Here is a 26,900-nt window from a genome sequence, read left to right as displayed (position 1 = left end):
ATAAATTGAGCATTGCGTAGATTGTTATAAATAAATAATAGTTAAATAATTTAGACAAATGAATACTAATTTAATGGCGTAGGTGTATACACTTTTTATCTTCCCTTAAACGGTGAGATTAAAATTGTTTCATATTTTTCTTTCTACGAACTAATCCATTCTTTCTGTACTATATCTTTATACACAATATTTCTTCTATATATTACTACCATTGAAGTAACTACTATGAGAATCGTGTTCATCTTGTTGTGCTAAAGATGTGTGGCGACTTGGACCGATGCATATATATGCCTGGTCCTATGTTGTAGATGACTGAATTTAATCGCTTGATTGTACGCCATTCTTGTTACAACGCCGTATAGGACCTTGAATGTCGAATGTTAAGGAGTCTCAAAGTTTGACGAAAGAGTTATCTAGATCCTTTTGGATTTCAATAGCTCTCTAACTAATGACATGAAGAATGACCTCAAATAGAATAAATTATAACAAACGACTTAACTAAACAATAAACCGAAAATTGGTAATTATACTAATCATCTCTTTAGTAGTGAATTGAAATAAATAATATAATAACATAAATTTTTATTATCTTTCCTTATCCACTCAACATTAAATGCAATGTATTATTCACAACAACATCTCAAAGATGACTGTTACAATGAAGTTAAAAACAGTTAGTCCCTTTGATAAATTTCGATAATGCAATGAGAAGACCAAGTTTTTCAGAGCTATGTTAGATTACAGGTCAACAAATGTAAAGAATATTTCACTTTAGACTATGGATCGTTAATGTCTAGTTTGATATATTATAATGGGGACTATAGTAAGAATTTAATGACTAACATTAGTTTGTGGCTTAATATAACCTCAATAAAAACTCACGTTTATCAGCAACACAAAACATGCATTGTCTAGGATCACGACTAGTTAAAGCTAACCGATAAGGGCAACAAAGTAAACACTGTCCAGAATTAGGTTCTACATTTGAATAATCAGTCCATGGGGCTAAATCTTTAGAAGTTCTGTGTAATTTTGAAACACGTTGATTTGTCAATAAGCAACGTGGAGCTGGTGGTTTCCTATTACAACTGGTACATTGAAATGGATTAGGTCCAGAACAAGTTCGACAATTAGAATCACATGGTCGACATACCTAAAGAATAAAGTTTAAAAAAAAACAACTAAATACAATTTGAAAGGTATAAAGTATATATCTTAACATTAGTTTAACAAAACGAAAATGAAGTAAATATCTTTCAATAGGCAGCTGAATAAAAGTTACTTAAAAAGAATGGTATGTTTTAATAATTAAACAATTTGATCAATTGAAGTCGTTGTTTTCTGCTGGATTAGTCTAATTTTCACTAGTTCTTTCACTTTAGAACTCAATTAGCTTAGGTAATGTAGACATAAACTACAAGAGAGTCTCAAAGGTACAGAGAAACCGATGATCCGTTGTCCTATAGTTTTCAATGATTCATACGTTGTCATTAATTTAATATGAAAATTGACTTCAGTCGAAACTAATCTCCACAAAACTCTGAACGAAGCATATTATTTTTGTAAATACGAAAAAAATAAACATAAGAGACATTTTACTTGAAAAAGGAAATAAATCCTGATAAAATTAAAAACAGCTTTACAATGTAAAGTCATAATAAAACTGTTGATCTTGGATTGCACATCATCTCTTTATGAAACCAATTATAGATACGTTTCCAGACGACTTATAGTTAGTAATATAGAAGATAGTTCACTTTTTTATACAGCTGAGCATCAGTAGTATCTTTCAGGAAAGTATTACTCACTGTTTCTACATAGCAACTATGGTGCCACGAATTTAAACGCGAGATTAGCTTTTCAATGCTCAAACCAAACAGGTGGATTCAGAGCATTCAACAGGAGGAATTAGCAAACCTTTTTTATAACCAATTCATACAAAAAACCAGTCAATATAGAGATTATAGACTCGCTGACTGGAACATAGTGAGCTCTTTAGTAATACCCTCAAACTGAGGTTTTTATTTATTTATTTATTTAAACACATATATATTGGTACAAAAGGGCACCAGGTACATATGCGCCACACTATTTGTGTGTGTGGGCTGTGATACTGCCCGGGTGCCCAAACCGAAGCAGGTGGTTTTCTTAGGGGGCCACACCCCGAGCCTTTGACCAAAAGGTCTGATCCACAAGGCAGTGGAGCATCGTGAGGAGATGCAGTCCCATGGTAGCCGTTGACCAATGACAGGTTCGTCCGCCATTCGTTCCATCAGGATACTGGAGCCCATGTGCACCATTGGTTTGGAATCAGGGTTTTCCAACTCCAAACTGAGGTACCTCCTTCTCAAGTAATTAATATAATCTTAAATGAGTTTTAATGGGAGGCTTTGTGTACATTAGTCAAATTTGTAGGCGTTATCTATCAAGATTTGACTTAAATTGGGGTATTATTGAGAATTAAAGAAAAGTAGACAGCACTAGACGTTTTCGTGATGTAATCTTGCGAGAAGTCGAAACACAGACTCTGAAGTCTCTCAGCTATCCGGTAACGTTTAGATCATTGAGTTAAGAAATTATAGTTCACATTTTCAACGTTAATCGATTCATAGTCTAGTATGACAACCACCTAATAACCCTGATGATGACTGTAGTACTTCCGATATAACTAAACGCTACAAGTCATCATTTCCCACTAAAATTTCAACGAGTCATTTTGAATTAAATCACTAATGGTGAAAGGTTTTGGGGGTGTATGGTTTAATTTGTACGTAGTGTTTGTCAGAAATTATGCATTACTCTCTTGTTTATAGTAGTACTCCAAATGAAAACAATCTATGGTGAATATCAGATATAGAACAAATATATTTAAAAGACTAATATTTGAACGAAGAATATTCTTTTCGATAAATTCTCTTCAGGTTCTACAATTATATATCCAAAAAGTACTTGGACTGGACAGTATACACACTTCCTTAGCTTTGTACCTCTACAGTACAAACGAAACCTAATCAAAACCCTTAGCTATCGAATACGCACTATATGTTCGGCGGATGTAGTTGACAATGAGCTAAACACATTGCATAATGCTCTAAGGGAGAACGGGTATCCCAGAAAATTTATAATTAAATATATGATCTTTAAAGTGAAAATAGGCGAATTCCAAACGGTCAAGAAAAAGTCCTTGTTCATGCGCCTACAATTCAGGGGGGATGCCGCTGGCGAAATACTTGCTCAGAGATTACGCAGATCTATCCAAAAATCTTTCAACGCAGGTGAACTACGTTTGGTGTTTTCTACGCGTCCAATGGTGACACCGAGGCTTAAAGATGAAGTTCCTAGAATGACCACTTCATTTTGTATTTATCAGTTCGACTGCTCCTGTGGAGCAAGTTATATTGGTCGAAGTTCTAGGAATTTACATTTTCGTGCTCGTGAACACCTCCCAGCGTGGCTAAGCAAAGGTCTGATGAGGAAAGTAAACAGCTCGATTTTGGCCCATTTAGTACAAACTGGTCATAGTGCCAGTATAAACCAATCTTTTTCAATTATTTATAGGGTCAGTAATTTTTTGCCTAAGCTTGTCAGGCTTAAAGTCCTTCAAACGGCGGAGGCAGTAGCCATCAGAATGAAGAAACCTGAGCTATGTGTACAGAAGAAATATCTCCAACCCCTACTTCTCCCTTGGCCAACCACAAGGCCAATTAATGAACAATCATCTTAGCTATTGTATGACCTAATTTGACTATGTACTTATGACCTTTCGTAGTCAAATGTAATTGTCTCTTATCTTTATTCACAAATCTTTGTATTTTATTATTATTATTATTGGTTAAATATCATTATTAATCCCCCCTAAACATGATTCATTCACATCGCATTGATCCCTCCTTATTACGTCTCACTAATTTTTCACACATTTAGTCTTCAACTTGATCGAATTGTAATTGCACTATCATATCTCTCTCACCCTATCTGACCCATATTTATATTCTGATCACAGATCTTAAATTTTCACTTACCACATATACAGATTCCAGTGTTAACATTCTATATGAGTCATATCAACATTAACAATTTTATTCTAATTGATTTGACATTCCTAAATTTACATGCATTAAACGATGTACTTTGCCTTTAACCTGGCCAATTTTTCGGATTATTAATTTGGATATATAATTGTAGAACCTGAAGAGAATTTATCGAAAAGAATATTCTTCGTTCAAATATTAGTCTTTTAATATGATTGGGATTTTTAAACGACAAATATATTTCTTTAAACAGTGGTATATAGTATTATTTAATATAGAATAATGTATACCACTTACATCTTGATCTTCATCAAAGTACTCAGAAAGACGACAGGTAGTACGCATTAAACAATAATTCGTTTTTTTATGAAAGTAAAAACCTGGTCGACATAGATTACAATGTGTTATATCTATAAATAAACAATAAAGAAGTGATGATGAAGAAAAAGAACTTTTGTCAATTATGAAGTATAACGAGGATAATTTACGGATATAACAATTACAAAACAAACATGATCATCGCCGACATAATAAACTTTAAAAATGTGAAATAATCAATAAAACATTATATGTGAAAATTATATTTGAAATAATCTCAGCGATTAAAATTTAAATAATTCCAACGTTTCGTCCAGCTAACTTGTCTGAACTTCTTCAGGGTAATAATCAAGATCATCAAAGAAATATATAGCGTCTAACAATCAAATCAGATCAAATCTATACTGTACTAATCCAATCATATTTGGATCTTGCATTTTTGTAAACAGGATATGTGTTAGTTAAATGAGAATCAAGTGAAAAGTTCACAATGTGGAATAAAATAAGACTGGATGAATTGTGTGTGTGTATGTATATGTAAGAATGAGTTATTAATGAATAATATTCGGTGTTGATATGTTTCTATATGAAGTAAAAATAAAAGTGCAAATTCAAGGTTGAAAAATTGTTTATGAATCATTGAGTTGCAATTAAAAATGGGAATCATCAAGTATATAATTGTGATGCTAAACATAACTCATATTGATTTCAGTCGAAATAACGATTCATATGAGATAAAGAGGTTGAATAAAGAAAGAGTCCAATTACGTGTTGATGAATATTTGCTGGATTTTGATTTTGATTATTATCCTGAAGAAGTCCAGACAAGTTAACTGGACGGAACTTTGAAATTATTCAAATTTCAATCGCTGAGATTATTTCAAATATAATTTTCACATATAATGACTTCTCTATACTCGGCGCCCAATTTTTATCAAGCTATTCGTTCTAATCTTGACGAATATTTGTATAAATCAATAAAACAGTAATTATATATATATGAAACAAAACATTTTCATATATAGGCATGTAATTCCCATTTAAACATTAAAATTAAAGACACGAAGTTCAGCGAAGAGATCTCTTTTTCAACGAATTTATTATCAAGCTGTACAATCGTATATATATATGAAAATGTTTTGTTAAAGTACTGATTCCATGAGGAAATGTGAACACAAATAACCAAGATTATAATACTAGATTACATAATACGAGTAATAACAATAGATTTAGTGGATATAATAAGATGATTAAAATGGATAAAATGTTTTGGTTACAATAACTAAAGGTCAATGAAGGTCATAGAGGTGTAAAAATAAATAGGGGGATGTGATGAGTATTCATGAATAAAATAATGAGAATATAAAACATATATAAGACATTTTCATATATATATATATATATATATATATATATACTCAGAAGGGGTTTTGTGGAGATTTCAGTATTTGATATATACATATATATATACGATTGTACAGCTTGATAATAAATTCGTTGAATAGAGATCCCTTCGCTGAACTTCGTGTATTTAATCATTCAATAATCACTCTTTCTTCTTCTCTAAAACTAAATGAAAATCATGAACTATCACCAATGCAAATAAACTGATTGAATGAGTAATGAATATATGAAATGAGAATCTTGGAATAATAATCAGGAGGGGTTTTGTTGAGATTTCAGTATTTTCATTGTTGAAAGCATGAGTCAATTGAAGCTAGACCACCAAGGAAAACCTGGAAGCACTGGACGGCCGTTTCGTCCTATTGTGGGACTCCTCAGCAGTGCGCATCCAAGACCTCATGCTTTCAACAATAATAATAATAATAATAATAAACAAAAAAGAACAAACCAATATAATAACTAACCGTAAATTTAAAATCAAGAGAGGATATAACAGCGAGTTAAAAAATGATAATAAGTAAATAGAATCTTTGAAATTCTCAAAACAAAACAAAACGAAAAAAAGAGAAACAAATTATTATTTATAGAGAGAAATAAAGTTTGTATGTGTGTGTATGTGTATATGTCTGTATTATAAAAAATATAAATTAGAATGCCAAAATCTTGTGCAAAGAAATATGCTAAAATTAAGTTTATCCAACATAAAAAGTACTATTTATATTGATGAGATTAGGGATTAATTAAGTCTTACAGTGATCAAATGATTCTTTTTGTCTCAGTGTAATTATTATTTCATTATGTAAATGAACTTTAACAAATACTATTAATATGATGAAATAAACTCGTGACATAATTCGAGGTTATTATTATTTATAATAATTTATTATAAATTTTGGATAAAAGTATATTAGTGTAAACTTGGATTAAGTTTAACATATTTAAGTCAGTCAGTTAGTCACAACGTAAAACTTCGTACGTACGTACATCAGTTCGAGTTGCCATACTACATTAGCATAGAGATGCACTTGTCGATTCAAATCCTATAGTGGTAGAAGTAGTAAGAGTATAAGCGTTAATGTGAAAGATTAGGGTTTGAAGATGTTATTCAAGGAGTATAACCCAGTGAAATAATTTTGGGAAGAGAAAAAAGACACATGAAGAATTCAGAAGATTAGAATTTGGCAGAACATAAAGAGTGGATGCACCTTCGCCATTGCAAACGATTTTGAGCCATGTCATTCAAGGTCTTTAACCATCGATTGCTATCATCTTGCGAATCCCAACCAGGTATTCTATACTTACCGACATGTCTCAGTCCAATTGTCAGTGACTTCATGGATTTGTGCCACGTTTTGGTCTGGCCGCCCCCTATTCAAGTAAATATTTATTATACTAATTCAGTATAATAAGTATAAACTTTCGTCCAATAAGACATTTATGGTATTCATATTAATTTAAGTAAACTAAAGTCAGTATGTATTTTGTAATATTTCAATTCATATTTCCTCAAATGTAGTATTACTGAATAACTCCGCATATAGCTCTTCCGGGGGCTACTGCCGGTCTCAAGCCCATGGGCATGGGGTTAGAGACTCCATCCTGTAGAAAACTAACTCGCTAAAAAAACGCTTACCGGAAAAAATAATTCAAACTCTGCCTTGGGAGTCAGAAGGTCTTCATTTACAAGAGTTATGACGCCTCATGGTGAAAGCCGAGTTCCTTCGGAAGTCATGAGGCCGATGCACCTTCTAACAACCAGAGCAAGAATTTCTATAGGTACATGGAACGTCCGGACAATGTGGGAGACCGGGAGGGTCGTCCAAATTGTTGAAAAAAGAGGAAATACAACCTGGGGGTGCTTGGGATTAGTGATACACATTGGACGCAGGTCGGACAACAACGACTATCTTCAGGGGAACTTCTGTTATACTCCGGTCATGAAGAAGAAAATGCCCCAAATACACAAGGAGTTGCATTGATGCTGTCCAAACAGGCACAAAATGCACTTATAGGATGGGAATCTCATGGACCAAGGATCATTAAAGCCTCCTTCAAAACAAAAAAAAGAGGGCATCCAATGCTATGCGCCTACCAACGACTATAATGAGGACGTTAAAGATCAATTATACGATAGGCTGCAGTCAATCATCGAGAAGTGCCCAACAATAGACCTGACCATTCTGATGGGAGATTTAAATGCCAAGGTTGGAATGCATAACACTGGATACGAAGACGTCATGGGACGACATGGACTGGGAGAAAGGAACGAAAATGGTGAGAGATTTGCAAACCTATGTGCCTTCAATAAACTGGTCATAGGCGGCACTATATTCCCGCACAAAAACATACACAAAGCCACTTGGACTTCACCGGATCACACTACACAGAATCAAATCGACCATATCTGCATCAACAAAAAGTTCAGGAGGACGATGTAGGATGTGAGAACCAGGAGAGGAGCTGATATAGCATCACATCATCACTTAGTGGTCGCCAAGATGAAACTAAAACTTAAGAAGCACTGGACAACGCGGCAGACAACATCATAAAAATTTAGTACGGCTTTTCTTCGCGATACTGACAAACTAAACAAATTCAAGATAGCCCTCAGCAACAGGTTCCAGGCCTTTCATGATCTACTCAATGGAGAGGAAACTACTATGGAGAGCAACTGGAAAGGGATGAAAGAGGTAATCACTTCAACATGTCATGAGGTTCTGGGCCACAAGAAGCACCATCACAAGGAAGGGATCACTGTTGGCGATCTCAGCAACTGTGATAACTACAGAAGCATCACTCTTCTCTCAATACCAGGAAAAGTTTTCAACAGGGTGTTGTGAAACAGAATGAAGGATTCCGTGGACGCCCAACTTCAAGATCGATAGGCTGGATTCCGTAAGAATCGATCGTGTACAGACCGAATCGCAACTCTACGGATCATTGTGGAACAATCAACTGAATGGAATTCACCACTCTACATCAACTTCATTGACTACGAGAAGGCGTCTGATAGTGTGCACAGGACAACACTATGGAGGTTTCTTCGACACTACGGCGTGCCTGAGATAGTCAATATCATACGGAATTCCTATAATGGATTAAACTGCCAAATCGTTCATGGGAGACAGTTGACAGACTCGTTTGAGGTGTTAGGCAAGGTTGCTTACTCTCACCCTTTCTCTTTCTCCTGGTGGTCGACTGCATCATGAAGACGTCAATATCTGGAGAGAAGCACGGGATACAGTGGACAGCTAGGATGCAACTGGACAACTTAGACTTCGCAGATGATCTGGCTCTTTTATCACACACGCAACAACAAATACAGGATAAGATGACCAGTGTAGCAGCAGTAGGTCTCAATATAAACAAAGGGAAAAGCAAGACTCTCCGATACAATACAGCATACACCAATCGAATCAAAATTGGCGGAGAAGCTCTGGAAGATGTGAAAATCTTTACATATCTAGGCAGAAACACGGTGGATATGATGCAGATGTGAAGACACGGATCGGCAAAGCAAGAGCAGCATATTTACAATTGAAGAACATCTGGAACTCAAAAAAATTGTCAACCAACACCAAGATCAGAATTTTCAATACAAATGTCAAGACAGTTCTACTGTATATGGCGGAAACCTGGAGAACTACGAAAGTCATCATCCAGAAGTTACAGGTGTTTATTAACAGTTGTCTACGTAAGATACATCCGATCCGTTGGCCTGAAACTATCAGCAACATTCTACAGTGGGAGAGGACAAACCAGATTCCATCCAGTGGATGAAGAAATCAGGAGGAAGAGCTGGAAGTGGATAGGACACACATTGGGGAAATCACTCAACTGCGTCACAAGACAAGCCCTCACATGGAATCCTCAAGCCCAAAGGAGAAGAGGAAGACCATAGAACACATTACGCCGAGAAATGGAGACAGACATGAGAAGAATGAACAACAACTGGATAAACTAGAAAGGAAGGCCCAGGACAGAGTGGGTTGGAGAATGCTGGTCGGCGGCCTATATTCCATTGGGAGTAACAGGCGTAAAGTAAGTAAGTAGTTACAGCAATCTTTCAAACTAATTGAATTATTAATCATGAGTTTTTTCTGACAGTAGAATTAGACATAACTATCGTTACATTACAGTATAAAACATACATGGAATACAACAAGAAAGCATTTAAGTTTCGATGTGTTTACCTGAAAATATTAATTAATTTGAGTAAATTAAACTAATGTGCTATATATAACTAATATCTAACTATAAAAAATAGAAAGCCTACCTGTACAAGTAGAACACGAAGGTGGACATTTTGAACACATTATAACTTCATTACCATTAATCAACACACTTTTACGATAATAACCATTAGGACATGTATGTACACAGATGAATTTAGGCTGAGGTATATTAACAATACTGTTAGAATTATGTTCATTATTATTAGTATTATTATTATGTACAAAACGTCTAGAAGTTAATGCTAGACGATTTCTCATAATTTTACTAAACAAATTGGGTATTTTTAAAGTTGAACGGTCTGTATTCGAAGTTGTTGTATTATTAAAAGAATTAAGTATAACAGAATTAGTTGTTGCAGTTAATGCAGTAAGTTCAGGTATATTTGAGGATATTATTGTTGAATTATTTGTATTACTTGTCTCATTAAACTTTGATACGGACGATGATGATGATGTAGGAGAGGAAGATAGTAAAATAGATGACAAAGAAGATGGTGTAAAGTTATTAGGATTTCCACTGAGAAAATCAATATTTTTTAAGCTACTGAATAGTGTGATCTCGAGTAAATGATAATTCGGTGAACATTGAAGACAAGTCTTCTCTACACCATCATAACATGTTGAACATGATTCAGAACCACAATGATTTGATTTCCTGTTACCAATCTGACTATAGGTGCATAAAAGATAAAACAATAAAACAGAGTTGAATAGAAAAAAATTTATTTCGGTGTTAATGTATGGAAATGAAGAAAAATTTGACTAAACACATCACATTGTTTCTCTAATACCGGTCTATTAAATAATTTTATTGTAACCGCAGCCTTTCATATAAGGTAAATGGAAACAGGGCTTAAAGATATTTTATGATTGCTAAGAAAAGAAAAGGTTATCTAGATTTTTTATTACTATATTTTATTTCTTTCATCGAAAGATAACCCTGATACGATTTGCCTAATTTTTATTTCTTCAATGACCTTCGGTGTTATCTGACTAGCTGTTAACTATTTTAGTTTTGCTAAAGTTGTTATATGCTTCAAAGTTATATCATGTAACTATTTAAATAGAATTGGATACAGGGTTGCGCAAGATCATGAATCGATAGAAGTTGGACATTAACACCATTGGATGATGGCTCAGTGGCCCAGAGATTAAGTATTCGCGGGCCAGATCGAAGGTCCTGGGTTCGAATCTAGCGTGCGGGATCATGCGCACTGCTGAGTCCCATACTAGGACGAGACGACCGTAAATGCTTCCAGGTTTTCCATGATGGTCTGACATTAATCGATCCATCATTTCAATCAAAAACTTAACCATCACCACAACCCCATACCGATAAAGTGATTCAAGTCAACAGCAGACTCATTTACCCAGAGTGATGCATAAAGTATCGTGGCAAAACTATACTATATCGACGGCATTGAGCGACCGATCAAAATAAAGTTAACTGATGACAACATTTAAAACGTTATAGTGGATAGCTAATTGTTGGAACTCACGATCTTCATAATATTTCACATTTCGAAAGGATTGGGTGATGGATTACTTGTGAAATGAACTGATGTCAGTATGTTAGGGTTTAGAAGTCTTAGCCTTTGGATCTTGGGTTAAAGAGTTTCAAGGTTAAGAGTAAACGTCAAGAAGTTTTAGGGTTAAGACTTAGGCTTTGGGCGTTCAGGGTTAAGAACTAGGGTTGAGGAGTTAGGTTTTAGGAAATTTAGGGTGACCTAGAGCTAGGAGTTACGGTCTAGCTGGATTATAATACCATGATTTTTAGCCTAAATTACTGACATCTAGCACGAATAAGTTTATCAACGGTACTAAAACTCATAAAACTGAAAAATTATCACTTTTCTATATTTTAGAGCTTTTGCACAAAAACTGCGTGCTGATCGGTTACTTTTGATCGGTTAATCCCAAGATCATCATTAAAACCGCTTAAGGTCGTCGGTATGGTATAGTTTTAATAGTGAGGTTCGCCGGTGATTTACAGAGTCAACAGACATATAGAATGGTGAGTTCTAATACATACATTCGTTATTTATAAAATATAGAAAACTCAATCCTTTGTTTCTCGAAAAACACGTGGAGTGTAATGAATCGATGCTAACTATTCAACCATAAGGCATATTAACTTGTAGCATTTAGTACTATTTTATGCCTATGTCGATTATTCTAGTTTTTGGATGGAACAGTTAATCTATTCTTCTGAGTCATTATCCACACAAAATTCTGACGTGTGACTTATACACGGGTAACCTTGATTGTCTTTATATGACCGTATGTGTGTGTGTTTATCACTTGGTTTCTTCATCATATGTCTTTAGATTGTTTTTGTGTCTGACTACAAATACTGAGTCATGCTGTATTAGAGTGAGTAGGTATGTTTACTTTCTCGATTTTGCATCTGTCATCGTTTCTCCGCAAAAAAGGAATGTCGGAAGTAAATTCTCCCAACTTAATTCATATTAGCTTTTTATTACCACCATCGCTCAGATGGAGTTAGCCTAAGTAGAATATACGAAATCAAGAGGAGAATCTATGTTTATAGTTCATTCATCGTCTATTCAATCGTCAAATGGAATCAGAGAATGAGTCTATACACTAACGACAGATAGCATGAAGTTACTACACTAACTTGATGATCAGATTGTAAGCAGAAATGAATGGTGGCTAACAGCGCAATACAAGTATATCCAGCTGACGAGTCACACATAAGGCGAAATGCGTATCCTGGATTCCAATATTACTCAGTTACATCCGAACGAAGAATAAATGAATAGTAACTGCTTGGGATTATTCATGGACTATTATTGCATATACTCTTATTGGATAATTATTAAGTAACTAGATTATATGTATAGTGGTACTCCTTTTATCATAAGCTTTCATTTAACTTATTGACTACCGTTATATGATTTACCATCCTTAATTTATTCCCAAACTATTAGCTACAGTTCCTATACTCATAGACACTGTTGGCTTGATTTTGTATAATTATTATTTTTCATTTTATGGTGTGATGCGGTCTGATCTACTTGTACATAAACTATGTATGTCTGAAATACACGATTCGCACAACGGAGGCTGATATTTTTGTTCTGGACTCAATGAGCTGGGTTAGGCGAGAAGTTGATATACAGAGGACCAATAGGGGCTCAAAGTTGACTCAAGGCTGCTCATGATGGTTAACGTATCATTGTTACAGCACAGGGACAAGGTCACATAAGTCTGTGTTCTGACTGGCAATTTCGTAACATGATTATTGACTGGGGCAAAATTTATAACCTTGCCAACATCCATCTCTGCTTGCAGTGCTTGGGATTTAATGGGAATATTGAGGCAATCTGCACAGGATGCAAATATACTAAAAGAGACCGATCAATTGCAATCAAAAGCATTAATCGGAAGATCCAAACAACCAATATGTATGTGACTTAATGGTCAGATGTTTACATGTAGTAAGACTTTTAGTCGAAGCTATTGAAACTTTAAACATATTGAACTAGTTAGGGTTGCTAATACACAGACTGCCTTGACATATAAGAAAAAGTGCTTCCTGATACATATCAGTTGTTTATAACATTTTTAAAGAATATCTTAAATCCTCGAAGCCAATCAGCGCTCATAGAACATTCTATGAAAATTTCAAGTGCCAATTCACCATGTTATACTTTAATGTTATTCGTTAGATATGTAAAACTTATTACTATCAGTACCTTTCCTGGAATGTTATAGAACTAATAGGACCCCAATAACCAATTAAATACTCAGTGTTTCTGCGATTAAATTAATTTTAGGAATAGAGCTTTATTTATATTTATGATTTATAAAAAGCATAAGAACACCAAACTGAGAAGAATGGAATGACCATGTATTTTTCTAATATAATAACTTACCTGTTACTAGAAGAAAATTTATCCGTCTTATTGTTATCATCTGAGGACAATATACATGTGCCATTGTAAAGTTTCAAATCAGGTAAACACACTACGCATACACTGAAATTAATACACTTTTGACAACCAGGCGAGCAGGCTTCACATATTTGTATTGGTTGTTTAGGTGGTAAAATTTCATTCTGTACACTATTTGCATAAAATGGTGATTGAATTCGTTCACCAGAATACCAACCTTCTGGACAAGATTTTGTACAGGTGGAATTAAAAAAGTTTCTGTGTTTAAAGCAGAAGAATAGAACAATTAGAAGTATGAAAAAGTGAATTAAACTATTGAAATGCATAGGCTTCTGTTCAATTTGAGCACAACTTGATGAAATAACAGTCATTTGAAAGACATCAATACATATTCTTAGAACAAGAATAACTGGAGTGACTATAATTTGTTGACGAACCAATGAAACTAAAGATAGCAAGTCTTGGATTTTGGCACGAAATTCATTCAACCATATGGTTAAATACTATTTTGGCATTATAGCTGATGTCAGTTTGTGATGAAAACTCAACTTCGATTCCTAACCTTAACTTCTAAACTATAAATCTGAATCTTAACTTTTCAAGCTAATTTACAATCCTTTTTAATAAGTGATTTTTTTCGAGGTCACTTTGTGGTCGCTCAAAGGTCATCCATAAATCAAAGTCTCACCAAATAACTTGTTTAACAACAAATGCCTAAGGTTGGAATATTAGTAAAAGTCGATGAAATTTCGGAACGATTCAGTTTTGGTAAATTAACCAATTTACATTATAAATTAGTGACCATGACCATAAAACCTCTTCTAGTTTCTTTTATTCAGTTACCTGTTGTTATTATTCTCTTCCAACTTTTCATAATTATCATTTAGTTGTTATTATCACCTTAATGTCCTTTATTTCCGCTTTATCTCCCAAGTGGACACATACCTCCTATACTTCCTAGTTTGCAAACCAACTTTATCTTACTTTCGTTTTCTAATCTTTAGATAATCGATCACGCAACCTTCCTTTGATAACCGAAATTTATGAACATTCTATGGTGTAATAAATTTGTTGGTTTTCAATACACTATTATACTTGATAGATTACTAAAAACACAATTACGTACTTTCAAAAAGTAATATTGTCGAAAAGAACCTTTTCTTTATTGGATTGTTAGTATCTCTTTAAAGATCAATAAACTGTAAAACCAATATAATATCAAATCTTATCTATAGTTAAAAATTCTATTTTCTAATTGGCTTTCAATTACGAATAACAATTAAAAACACTTATGTCCATCAAGCTCTTTCAATAGAAGTTAACAGATATAAAAAGAAAAGAAATTAATTTAAAAATGATTTCGTTAACCTACGGTAAGTGAATAGGGCACCAAATACATTGATCTGATGTTATACAAGTTGTTTTATCACAAGATGGATGACAATTTACACATTTGGAATGTTTTAAATATTGTCCTTAAAAAAATCAGAGAAAAAAAAGATTATGTGTCCATATTACTTAAATATAAAATACAGATAAGGCATTAAGTAGTTCATACTTGAGTATATGGAAATCTCGATAGTTTTTAGCTAATATTTTGGTTATTTATTGTTTGAGTTTCATGTTTTAATTATAAATCTGCAAAGTATTGTCAGATAACATTTTCAGCGAAAATTCGATCATCAATAAACTCTGTATACACGTCTGGTGATTTTAAGATGTTTGTGATAGCAAAAGATAATTAATATAAGAACGTAGTAACGTAATTTTACATATCTGCTAGATCATTGACAAAGTCTTATGATTTTAAGCTTTTGATATTAAAACAAAGGTGAACAACATTATAATAGTGAGTACGTTCAGCTAGCTTACATATACCTGATAATTCTGCACGTTATAGTGAGCAATTATTGATACTAGACCTTAGACTATGTCAACGTTTATCGTGAACTTCCATAGTTTCAGAAGTTGGATAAACTATCCTAAGGGCAAGCTTCCTCAGTGCTCATAACCTATAAGTTGGTGTGAATGCTAGTAAACTCATTGATGAATACACACGTCTTAAGGTTAACGGTATTACGATCAACTGCGAAACCTACGGGATATATGTACTGAAACCAAAGAATAACATTTTCACTAACATCCTAGACGAATAAGATAATATCAATAAATCAAATTACCACACAGATCACACGTCAAATAACATTCAACATCACATGACCACGACTAGTCAATCAGTTTGTATTAGACCAACAAGCTTGCCACCTGAGAAACTGAAGAATGCGAGGAGGGAATTCGAACATATGATGCAACTGAAAACTATTCGCTAGTCAATCAGTGCATAGGTAGATCTGTTACACATAGTTCCAAGAACCAGATCATAACTGACGCTCATGTGGAGTCTATAAACGTTTAAATAATTTAATGTAACCTTCTTTAGTTATGATCAATCTATGGTAAAGTTGTAATTGCGAAATAAAGTTTAGGCATTTGACCCTATTTGACTGATCAGTTATTGTCTTCAGTGTCTACATAACAGGTACAGTTTGAAGGTAATTATTTAAATGAAATTTTGCTAAGCTTTTCAACTGTATGAAAATAGGCGAATTCAGACTCCAGTTTAAGTGAATTCTGATTGTACTTCACTGATTCCGTAACATGTGGAATACCCGAAAACAATTTAAAACTTACACTATAATCTTGTGCTTAGAAACTGAATTACTATATTACTGATAAAATATAAACATATGGACAGGAATGTTTATAAGCAAAAAATTACGTTCAAAGAAATTTAATAAATAGTTAAGGATACATCAAATTACCCGATTTACAGCGACCATCAGCTGATGTACCATCAACACACTTTCCATGAATTAGCCGGAAACCGGAATAGCATTCAAGACATTCATCTGATTTTGATCCAGTGCACTGTGCACAATTTTCTGCACACCTAGATTTTTTAAATACAAAAAACAGAGAGATGAAAATTGAATATGCTGGGGACGCTAGATACCCGGAAATCACTTTGTAAATGTCTTATTTTTGAAATTTTATTTAAAAAATTGAATTTCACCTTTTCGAGCCAAAAAGCCCATTTTTACCTTCAGATTGTATTTACTATAAATGTCATTGGTTCGTCCCCTTTTTCAATAAGGTATTTTGTGATGTTTTCCAAGGACGTTTTTATGCTGTATATATACGCTTAGGGTTGTGTGCTTGTTATTTATTCTTCCGGGTGTTTGTGGAATATACCTTTCCCTCATCTGGACCGGGTCTTTTCGCTCTAGTTAGCAGGGCTGGAACGCATCGGAATAGTTTAGCTTGTCTTGTCGTTGTATCACTGATCCTTCGTTCCGTTCGCCGATTTTAGGTGACCTCGTAATCTCTTCAAACATAGCAGAATAATTTTAGAGTATGTAGACCTTAAAATCTATAAGAATATAAATCTTAGAATAATTCAATTGGTTTTAACTCAACCATGTATCGTTTTACTAAACACATGTAGGTGCAACAAGGTAACGAAATTAAGTGTGTATATTTTGTCATATAGAGAAATAATTACCGGAATACATATATTATACAGAACCTATTGAAATATTTTAAATGTGACGTAGATTAAACAGTCATTGATTTAAACTCACATATGTAATTTGTAAATAATTTCTATAGAAACAACCATCTATTTATTGTACTATAACCATTATTTATTATTATAGATTACGGAAAGGTCATACACAATGTGTATGTGGTATCTTAACCATCAGTAGAATATATACACAGATAAAGCATATATGTATTTCGTTGATGAATAACAAAGATAAACAACGTAAAAACTGGTTCAATCTACCAGATTTCATAACAATAATATGATAAGTTGGACTAGAATAATTTTGCTCAAACTTACGTGGGTAAATTCGAATCTAAGTGAATCTATGATTTATAACTGAATAAATAAGTAACAAAATTATATATACGAACTCTCAATAAATTCGCGTTTTGACAGGGGAATATAACAGAAGATTATCTTCTCTAATAAATCAGCTTAAAAGGAATATCTGAGGTACATGAACAATTGATTGAATAGTTTAAAGATAAAGAAGTATTGTTCCGAGTACACAACTCTTGTCCTACTTTTGCCAACGGAGCCGTGATTCATCAAAAATTTTATTAATTAAAGGTAGTTTTACGGTTTATCAAGAGTAGGGAATATAACAGTTTTTTATTGATTATGAAACAGTATGGTATGTGTACTGTTGTGAAAACAACAGTAAACAAAAAGAAAAAAGTTGTTAAGGAGTCATTATCAATGTGTAATTAGTGCAATCAATCAGTGCCATCTACCAATTGCTGTCTCACCAGTGATTTGATTAAATCTACAGGTTATGTATGGCCTTTTATACTTGATACTTGCCACTATTGACTTTATGAATTGACAATGATAATTAGTCACTATAATAAACGATAACTTCTTCCAAGATAGTATTTTACTGACAGAAGCAAAAACTATGATATGATCATAAGTATTTACAGCTTAGTTTGTCGATATTTTAACACAATTTATTCCTTCTGACATAAATCTTTTGTAGATGAACATTTGAATCACAGACTGGGGATCAAAAAAGATACTTAAACTAAGGATGATATATTTCTGAGAATAATAAATCCTTCTGTACAAACACTAGAAGACTAAGGCAAATAAAACATATTAAACATTTTCTAAATTAACAATTATGAGGAAAAACCGACAAATTTCCCAGAATTTACTGCACTGTAAAACTCAGTACACAGTATCTACTTCGATAAACGATTCTAAGAAACTTAAAGACTGCAACTCTTTACGTCATCCTAATAAATAAAATATATTGATTGGTATGAGATTATTTAGAGTCTAGTTTTGATCGAATTCGATTGAATGGGTTTGAAATATGGCTACTAGACTAAGCGACTCGATATCACAGTGCGATTTGATTCATGTTGAGGGGTTAAGTGTAACAAGGATGAATCCATGGGTTCTAGGGTTTCATAATGATTCATGTTCACAATAAGCAGAAAGGAATATCTTCAGTCTTTAAGAAATTGGCAACTTTTCACAGACTCGAACCAGTGTCATTTAGTACGACAGTCAGAGATAATATCTCTGAGATATATTCCAGTCACGGATGATCTCTTCTAAAATTAAGATGATGGCATAATTAAGTTACAGAGTAGATATCAATGTCATACAATTGCGACATTCATTTCAGAGGATTACTCCTTACCGAAACGTCCACAAATAGTCCAATCATTATTTGTAAATAATAATAATCACTGAGAAATACATACTCAGAAAATATTAACGAAAGTGATTTATAAAAGATAACTGACTCGAATAGCTAATTGACAGAATCTTAGACCCAGGTTCACACCAAATAAGGAGTGTTTGTCCTTTCAAGAATTTAGGTAGGTCTTACTGACAATTGCCAACCAGCACGAAACCTAGATCTAGAGGTTCTTATCAATTAGCTCCAATTAACTAACACGAAAGATGAGTATATGTTTGACGCACTGGTGAGGGGAGCGTTAGCCCAGTGGTTAAAGCTTTGATTTTTAAACCACCAAGTCCCAAGTTCGAACTCCGCTTCATCCAATCCGAGTACGGTAGATGAGTAGTGTCACTTCCCCTCATTTTTAGAGTGTGGCGCGAGGACAAGTACATGGACTAGTACCTGTTGAGTGAGTTACATTAGCACATATACAGGCTAATAAAAAAATGTATATAGAGAGTAGAAATCATAGTGTAAATTTATATGTAAACATGAAACATACGTTTATGTTTACTAAAAACACACTAAATTTGTTGTTAAGAACAAGCTGAGATTTTTTCTATGTCCTACAAACAAACAAACAATGTCATTTTGCCTTAAATATTAAAAGTCTTACAAGTTGCTACACGATTAACTAGCGTTATTTTAATTAAGTAAACATGGAATATATATATGAATTGCCAAGTGTGAAAATATATAGAACAAAAACCAGATGTTAAGATCATAAGAAAGTATGAAACAATTTCAAAATCACCAATATAAACTACAAATCTAGACTAAGGTTGAAAAGAATTTATGATATCTATTTCTTGAGCAATGGTAGTAGTAGTATTATTGTGAACGAACACTAAGGTGGGATAAATCAATTTATTTTCGATGTAGAATTACAGAGTGCCTTCGTAAAATATGAAAACCATGCATCAAATACATAATTTACACATCTTTCATTAGTTTGCTGTTCCATGTTGAATGATTCTTTCAATTCCGTTGTTATTACAACTACTTCCTCTTTCTCTTTATGTTTTCTCCAATTGAACATTCCCAATCTTCTATAGGCATGCATTCCACTTCCGATTGGTGCTAAATAGTATTTATATCTGTAAACATGATAATGAATGGAGTAAACTACATACAAAGAGAGATTTGTGGCCGAGTGGATGACTAATTGATGTGTGGCTTGATAAGACCGCCAATTAGGGAGCAGCGAATTATCGATTGGAACAGTGACACACGAAACCGTACGAGCAGTCTAGAGTACGTATCGGCCCTGCGATCTGCTTAGCCCAGCCAGTTAAGTCCAAAACACCAATAACAGCCTCAGTGGTATGAATCATTATTTACAAACACACTGGGTTTTTATACAAACCAAAGTAATCAATAAACTGATTATAACTCAAGAATCGTATGATAATAAGTCAAGGTCAAAATAAGCTAATGATAAGAGAAATACAAATATGAATAGTTCAGTTACGTAATAACTGTACAATAGGAAATAGGCATATTACATTGATCCATAAATAGACCTAAAAGCTACCATTCGTAATTCACCGGGGGATATAACAGAATACGAAATGTCATTGACCCAGAAACCCTCTACTTATCTCTGAACTAAATGGTAGAATGTTTGGTATTTCGGTTGAAACATAAGAACAACTAAAATTGTCGGTCAAAAGAACAGGTAATATGAGTTAAACGTAACAACGGTAGTCGATTTGTGAATCCGTATCTTTTGTTTATCTTGTGTTAAATTTTAAATAATGTATGTCATAACGACATATTCTTTCAATTCAGATATTTTACTTACTTTCTTTATTCGAGATTTCTTAAAAACTTCCCAGTAAAATTACTACCATCCTCGTTATTTAAAAAAAAATTCCCGTCAGTTTGTTGGTATACAAATACATAAAATATTAAAGATTCCCATTGTGAAAATTAGAACAACATAGGTAAGCGAACAATTGTTTTCAATTAGATCGTCATCAGGCTTTACTCTAATATACATGAATATTTATATGAAAATGTTAGACCAATCAAGGCTATTTGAGTCAATAATCACAAAGAAATAGAATACGTAACCAAGCATAATAGTTAAAAGTACAAGTTGATAGTGGGAAGACAGGTAGTAGTAAGAATAGTAAATTACGATAACATAAAAACTTGAACTGACCACTACAATATGCCCGAATTCCATGTTGTTTCTGTTCATTTCATCACGATTGTTTTAGATGAATAATCAATTTAGTTAAGAGACCTAGATTACGTAAAGCTGTTACGATGGAGATAAATGAAAGACCATTGTTTAACTCGTACAGAGTGTTTGTGGAGAATATTGAATTTTGTAGTTTACGTGACCCACTAACCTCAGTTCGACAGGCGACGGAAAACAGGAAGCATAGGAAAGCTGTCTTATTACAGTATGAGACTGCTTAACACTACGCACTGACAACCCACTAGACACCGAGCCCAGGATCCTCAGATCTCACGGCGAGCACTTAACCTCTATACAACTGAGTTGGGATCCATGCGTTTACATGACTAACCTCGGTCAATTCGCGATATTTTGCAACCTGATGCCATTATTGGGTAACCCAACTCAGTTGAACTTCGCTAACCAATAGAAGACCATTTCTGAGGTTCTGATGAGAAACCTTAACTAGTTCGTGATAAAAACTATAAAAATAATTAGCTATCACACAAATAATTCAGTTATACTAATTTGGTTGAAAATTTTGTGTATAAATCACAGTTTGAATTTCCTAATACATATTCACCTATTAAACCACTTAGTTCATAATGAAATATGTATATATGTATTTATTATTATTAAGTAGTGAATTTTGATGAGAACCTAACAAAAACGAGACAGAAAAAACAAAGAATGGTGCAGAGTAATATAAATTCATCTTATTTCGTGAGGTTTTCATCATCTGTTTATAACCTATAATATTTTGATATCAAAGTTATCACAGATATTGACATACTTATCAATACAAAGGCGATCAGAGATAAATATGAGCATCATGATGTAGAGAAGGTCCCAATAAGGTTATTAATAAGGTTATAGAAAGTTTTGTTTCCTAGATAAATAATTAAAGTGTGAGGAAAAGTACGAGAACATCGAACTAGAGATTAAAGATCACAGAGTTAATAAACTTTAGATAGTTGTGTAACTGAAAACATTAATGGTAATAAAGAAAGATATGAACTGAAATCAGTCAGTTATGAATTAAAGAAAAATGTCAATGATGTTGTAGTGCCGCGATTCGTTAATCGTTCGTTTCGATAACCGACATAATTCTAATCTTAACGGCGCGTAAAATCAGAAGACAAAGGATAGCAGCAACTACAGTTTATTGTCGAATAACTCAGGTCAGAAAGTTAGCAACACCTGAGCGAATAATAACGAGTGAGTGAACAGGCGAATAAGCGAAGGAAGCGAACGAGGCGGAAATGACATGCAGTGGAGATGGCTGGGAAGCCAACTCGAGAGCGAGGCGAAAGATGATGCGTATTGGAGATGGCTGGGAAGCCAACTCAAGAGTGAAGCTAAATAATGCGTATTGGAGATGGATGGGAAGCCAACTCGAGAGCGAGGCGAAAGATGATGCGTATTGGAGATGGCTGGGAAGCCAACTCAAGAGTGAAGCTAAATAATGCGTATTGGAGATGGCTGGGAAGCCAACTCGATTTAAGCAAGCGTTAATCAACATTTATAGTCGGACAAAAATGAGTGACAGACATATGATGAATAAGATACGAAGTGTGCACACATATACGCTCATATAAAAAGTACTCAAGGTTAATAAGCAAATGGTTAACAAGATCAAAAGATGACTCATAATGTATCGGTGATTTAGCTTGGCCAGAAGCTAGAATAAAGTACATGGGCTTAACATAACAACCGATACTACAATGTATTCAAAACTTGAGGAAGAGTCGAAATAATGAGTTATGTATATGATACACATATTGATTTCCAATCACCTTCATATTTATCAGTATGTCAATTTCTATGATAACTTTGTTTTTAAAATATTATAGGTCTTAAACAGTCGATGAAAACCTGGTGAAATAAAATGAATTCATATTATTTTGCACCGATCTTTGAGTTCGCTCTTTTCAAAATAATAAAGGGAACTACTAGGTATATGAAAAAACGAGATCAATTTTCCATCAAATACATACTTACTCTTTTTAATGAACACTAACAAAATGTAGACTTGCAAAATAAACAGTCTATTAAAACAGTAAAACAGTCGCCTATCTGCCAAATTATTTTTCATTACTTGAGTCACTGTCACATGTCTAAAAGCTGTAGCCTAATGACGTCCAAGTACTTCAGGATTAATGCACTAACAGCCTACTTAATTTTAAACGTCAGCATACATATGCCAACACAGTAAAAGAAGCCAGTTAATCGAAAAAGAAATACTTTTAGCTAAAATATACAATATCATTTTTTAAATACAAATGACATTTACCGTGTTATTGATAATGTACCATCATAATGAAACAGACAGACGAAATATACTGAGAAAATACCGTATATCATTTTTAAAAAAAAGATCACTAATAAATAACAAACCATAAACAAATACTTATTGTCATACATGAAAGTTAAACTGACTAAAGTCGTAATACTTCACAAAATCTCAAAGAAAAACAGTGTATGCGATGTCGAATCAACTGAACTAGCGGCCACACTGTAACTTGGTCGATATAATTAGGGGATCACAAAGAACTAGACGACAAACATGATATTTGTTACAACTACTCAGTGATCTGTTAATACAGATCTCAAATGTACAGGAGGTCATTCATAGTTCAGATAACTGAGTGATAACATCTCAGATTGTGGCACGGAGTGATGTGACTTCAGTTCTCATAAGATTGTAAGTAAATTATCCCAAAGAGTACTAACTACCAAGGAATTTAAACCCGAGGCTATCTGCTTGTCATCTTTAATTACCTAACATTAAAAAACACAATATGTGTGATATTGCATCACTTAAACTAGTGAATAAAATACATGTCTATCGATTAGATCCGATCTACAGAAAGGACTAAACCATTCAGTAATCAATCAAAGAAAAAAACAGAATTGAAACAGTAATCACAGAAACAAGAAGAACACATAATTTATTCAAGCCACAACCAGTGCGTATCCGCATTCAGATATATACGTAATTAAAATCAATAGTAAACTATTCTCATTTACACATAGAAAATTAACTTACGCTTCACATACTGAAGACGACTTATTACCAAAAAAACCTATTGGACATTCAGTTCGACATGTGCCAATTATTTGAGGTAAATTAAAATTGATCAATTTTGTATTTCCATGATCATTATTATCCTGAGTATATGAAAATAACACAGTTTTAGCTTCGTTATTTGCTGTTAATAATGGAACTAAGAAACGATGATTTAGACAAGCTGTACAATCATATTCAATATGTGGACGTATACAAGCTGAACATAATGACCAACATGGTTGACAAACCATTTCATTTTTAAATCCTTGATGATTATGAGTATAACTGTTTGTATTAATAAAGCTATTACCATTATCATACATATCCAATTGGTAATTACTACTAGTTCGTGTACGTGTTTCAGGTTTAACACGACCATTATTATTGTCATGATCATCATTATTGTTAGAATGAGCGTAATTATGCAACGAAGTACCAAGACGTAAGGCACCGAAAGCTGTGGTCCCAAGAGGACAAACTGATACACATTGTCTAAACAAAATAATCAAGAGATAGACAGAATAATGTGTAATTATTCAAGGTTTTACATAAAATCGGATACAAATAAATTGTAATGAAAAGATAAGAATAAATTTTATTGCCCATCTTAAATAAGTGTACATTGTTCCTATTTAGATTTTAAGTAATATATAAATATTTAGTAAATATATTTTGGAGAAATGGTAATACAAAACTGCTTAGTAATTAATCTTCGAATTAGATCAGTCTTATAGATTTTGACATAATCATGATCTTTCTTCTCCAAACTTTTATTTCTCTGTATTTTCGCGTGTAGGTGTGAGAAATTTTCATACCTTTATTCCGTTTTCCCTTTGGGGCATGGGCATCCTTATCTTTACATCAACTTGTCTATTGTTTAGGCTTCAAAATTGCATTAGATCTATCCATCATTTTGCGTGTTGTAAACATTAGATGATTTGACAATCTTGTGTAATCTAGTCAAAAGCAATCACTAAAAACTGATTTGTTCATCATTACAGGTTTTGTGTTTATATAGCTACTTAATATTTAGTATGTAGTAAATTACCCCACATTACAAGTTTAAACGTATAGTCAAATCAATTTCGATAACAACTACGAAGAATATTTGCAAATCAAACTGTCCAGTGATTTTGACGTATTCTAATTTAATGTTGACATGGAAAATGCTTCTATTATTTAATGATAGGTAGGATGATATGTGGTTTATTTTTCTGGAGATTATTTCTCATACAGTCACAACTTATTAACCACTTTTATATGATAATTGTGAACTATAGATCAATCTGAAATTGTTTAATATTGGCAACGAAATAGGTTTAGTTTATTTTTGGCATACTATCCAAATATTCTCCTTGTGGAAACTATTATTATCAGAAGGGGGTTTTGTGGAGAACTCAGTATTCTTCATAGTTGAAATCATGAGTCAATTGAAGCTAGACCACCGTGGAAAACCTGGAAGCACTGGACGGCCGTTTCGTCCTATTATGGGAATCCTCGGCAGTGCGCATTCACGATCCCGCACTCACGAGATTCGAACCCAGGATCCACCAGTCTAGAGCCAGAGCCCTTAACCGATAGACCACTGAGCTGGCATCCAACGGTGTTAATGTCTAACCCCAACCAATCCACGAAATTGCGCGACCTACTTTTAATGTACTGAGGTAGATACCTGTCTCTACCTGACATGAAGAAATTAGGATGGCTATCGGACAAATCAAGAGTGATAAAACAGGAGAAGCGGATAACACACAAGCTGAAGTACTGAAGTCAAACACAGAAGCAACTACGAACACGCTCCACGTTCTATTCAGGAGGATTTGTGAGGAGAAGCAAGTGCCTACCGACTGAAATGAAGAATACTTAACCAAGACACCGAAAAAAGATCCTAGCAAATGTGAAAACTACAGAGGCATCACACTGATATGAATACCAGAAAACGTTTTCTACAGAGTGTTGTTGAACTAATGAGAGATTGAGTAGACGCCCAACTTCGAAATCAACAAACTGGATACCGACCGGTAAGGATTGATAGTGTACAAATCAAAGCGCGACATTACTCATAATTTTTGAACAATCCATTGAATGGAATTTATCACTATACATCAACCTCCTTGAATATGAGAACGCTTTGACAGTGTGGATAGATAGATGCATTCCAAGTGATGATTGTTGTCAGACAACACTGCTTACTCGAGTCCTTCCTCTTTCATCTGGTGGTTGACTGGATTATGGAGAACTCGACATCTGAGGGGAATCACGGAATGTAATGGATATGTTGGATCCAGTAAGACGATTTGTACTTTATAGACGACCTGGGTCTTCTATTCCATATACACCAACAAATGCAGGTCAAGACAACCAGTGTAGCAGTAGCCTTCTCAGCGATAGGCCTTAACATAAACAAAGGAAGAAGCAGTAGAGAGCACAAACC

At 33.8% G+C, this 26,900-nt stretch overlaps 1 protein-coding gene across 1 annotated transcript in view; it reads right to left on the bottom strand.

Moving 5' to 3' along the window:
* Smp_144080 (putative proprotein convertase subtilisin/kexin type 5 precursor (EC 3.4.21.-) (Proprotein convertase PC5) (Subtilisin/kexin-like protease PC5) (PC6) (Subtilisin-like proprotein convertase 6) (SPC6)) overlaps positions 1–26,900 on the bottom strand; it is a gene marked incomplete at its 5' end in the record, with an annotated part of 98,785 nt that overhangs the window by 3,576 nt on the left and 68,309 nt on the right. The window contains 7 exons of the mRNA XM_018795066.1: positions 883–1,153; positions 4,329–4,441; positions 10,030–10,658; positions 13,888–14,163; positions 15,278–15,380; positions 16,728–16,855; positions 24,446–24,958. Of these exons, the coding sequence (XP_018649415.1) occupies positions 883–1,153; positions 4,329–4,441; positions 10,030–10,658; positions 13,888–14,163; positions 15,278–15,380; positions 16,728–16,855; positions 24,446–24,958 (2,033 nt within the window). The remainder of the gene's footprint in view (positions 1–882; positions 1,154–4,328; positions 4,442–10,029; positions 10,659–13,887; positions 14,164–15,277; positions 15,381–16,727; positions 16,856–24,445; positions 24,959–26,900) is intronic.

Source organism: Schistosoma mansoni, chromosome 1 (genome assembly GCF_000237925.1).
Source record: "Schistosoma mansoni strain Puerto Rico chromosome 1, complete genome".
Taxonomy (NCBI): Eukaryota; Metazoa; Platyhelminthes; class Trematoda; order Strigeidida; family Schistosomatidae; genus Schistosoma; species Schistosoma mansoni.
The sequence above is the reverse complement of the archived record's forward strand: the minus strand, read 5'-3'. Positions and strand labels throughout refer to the sequence as shown.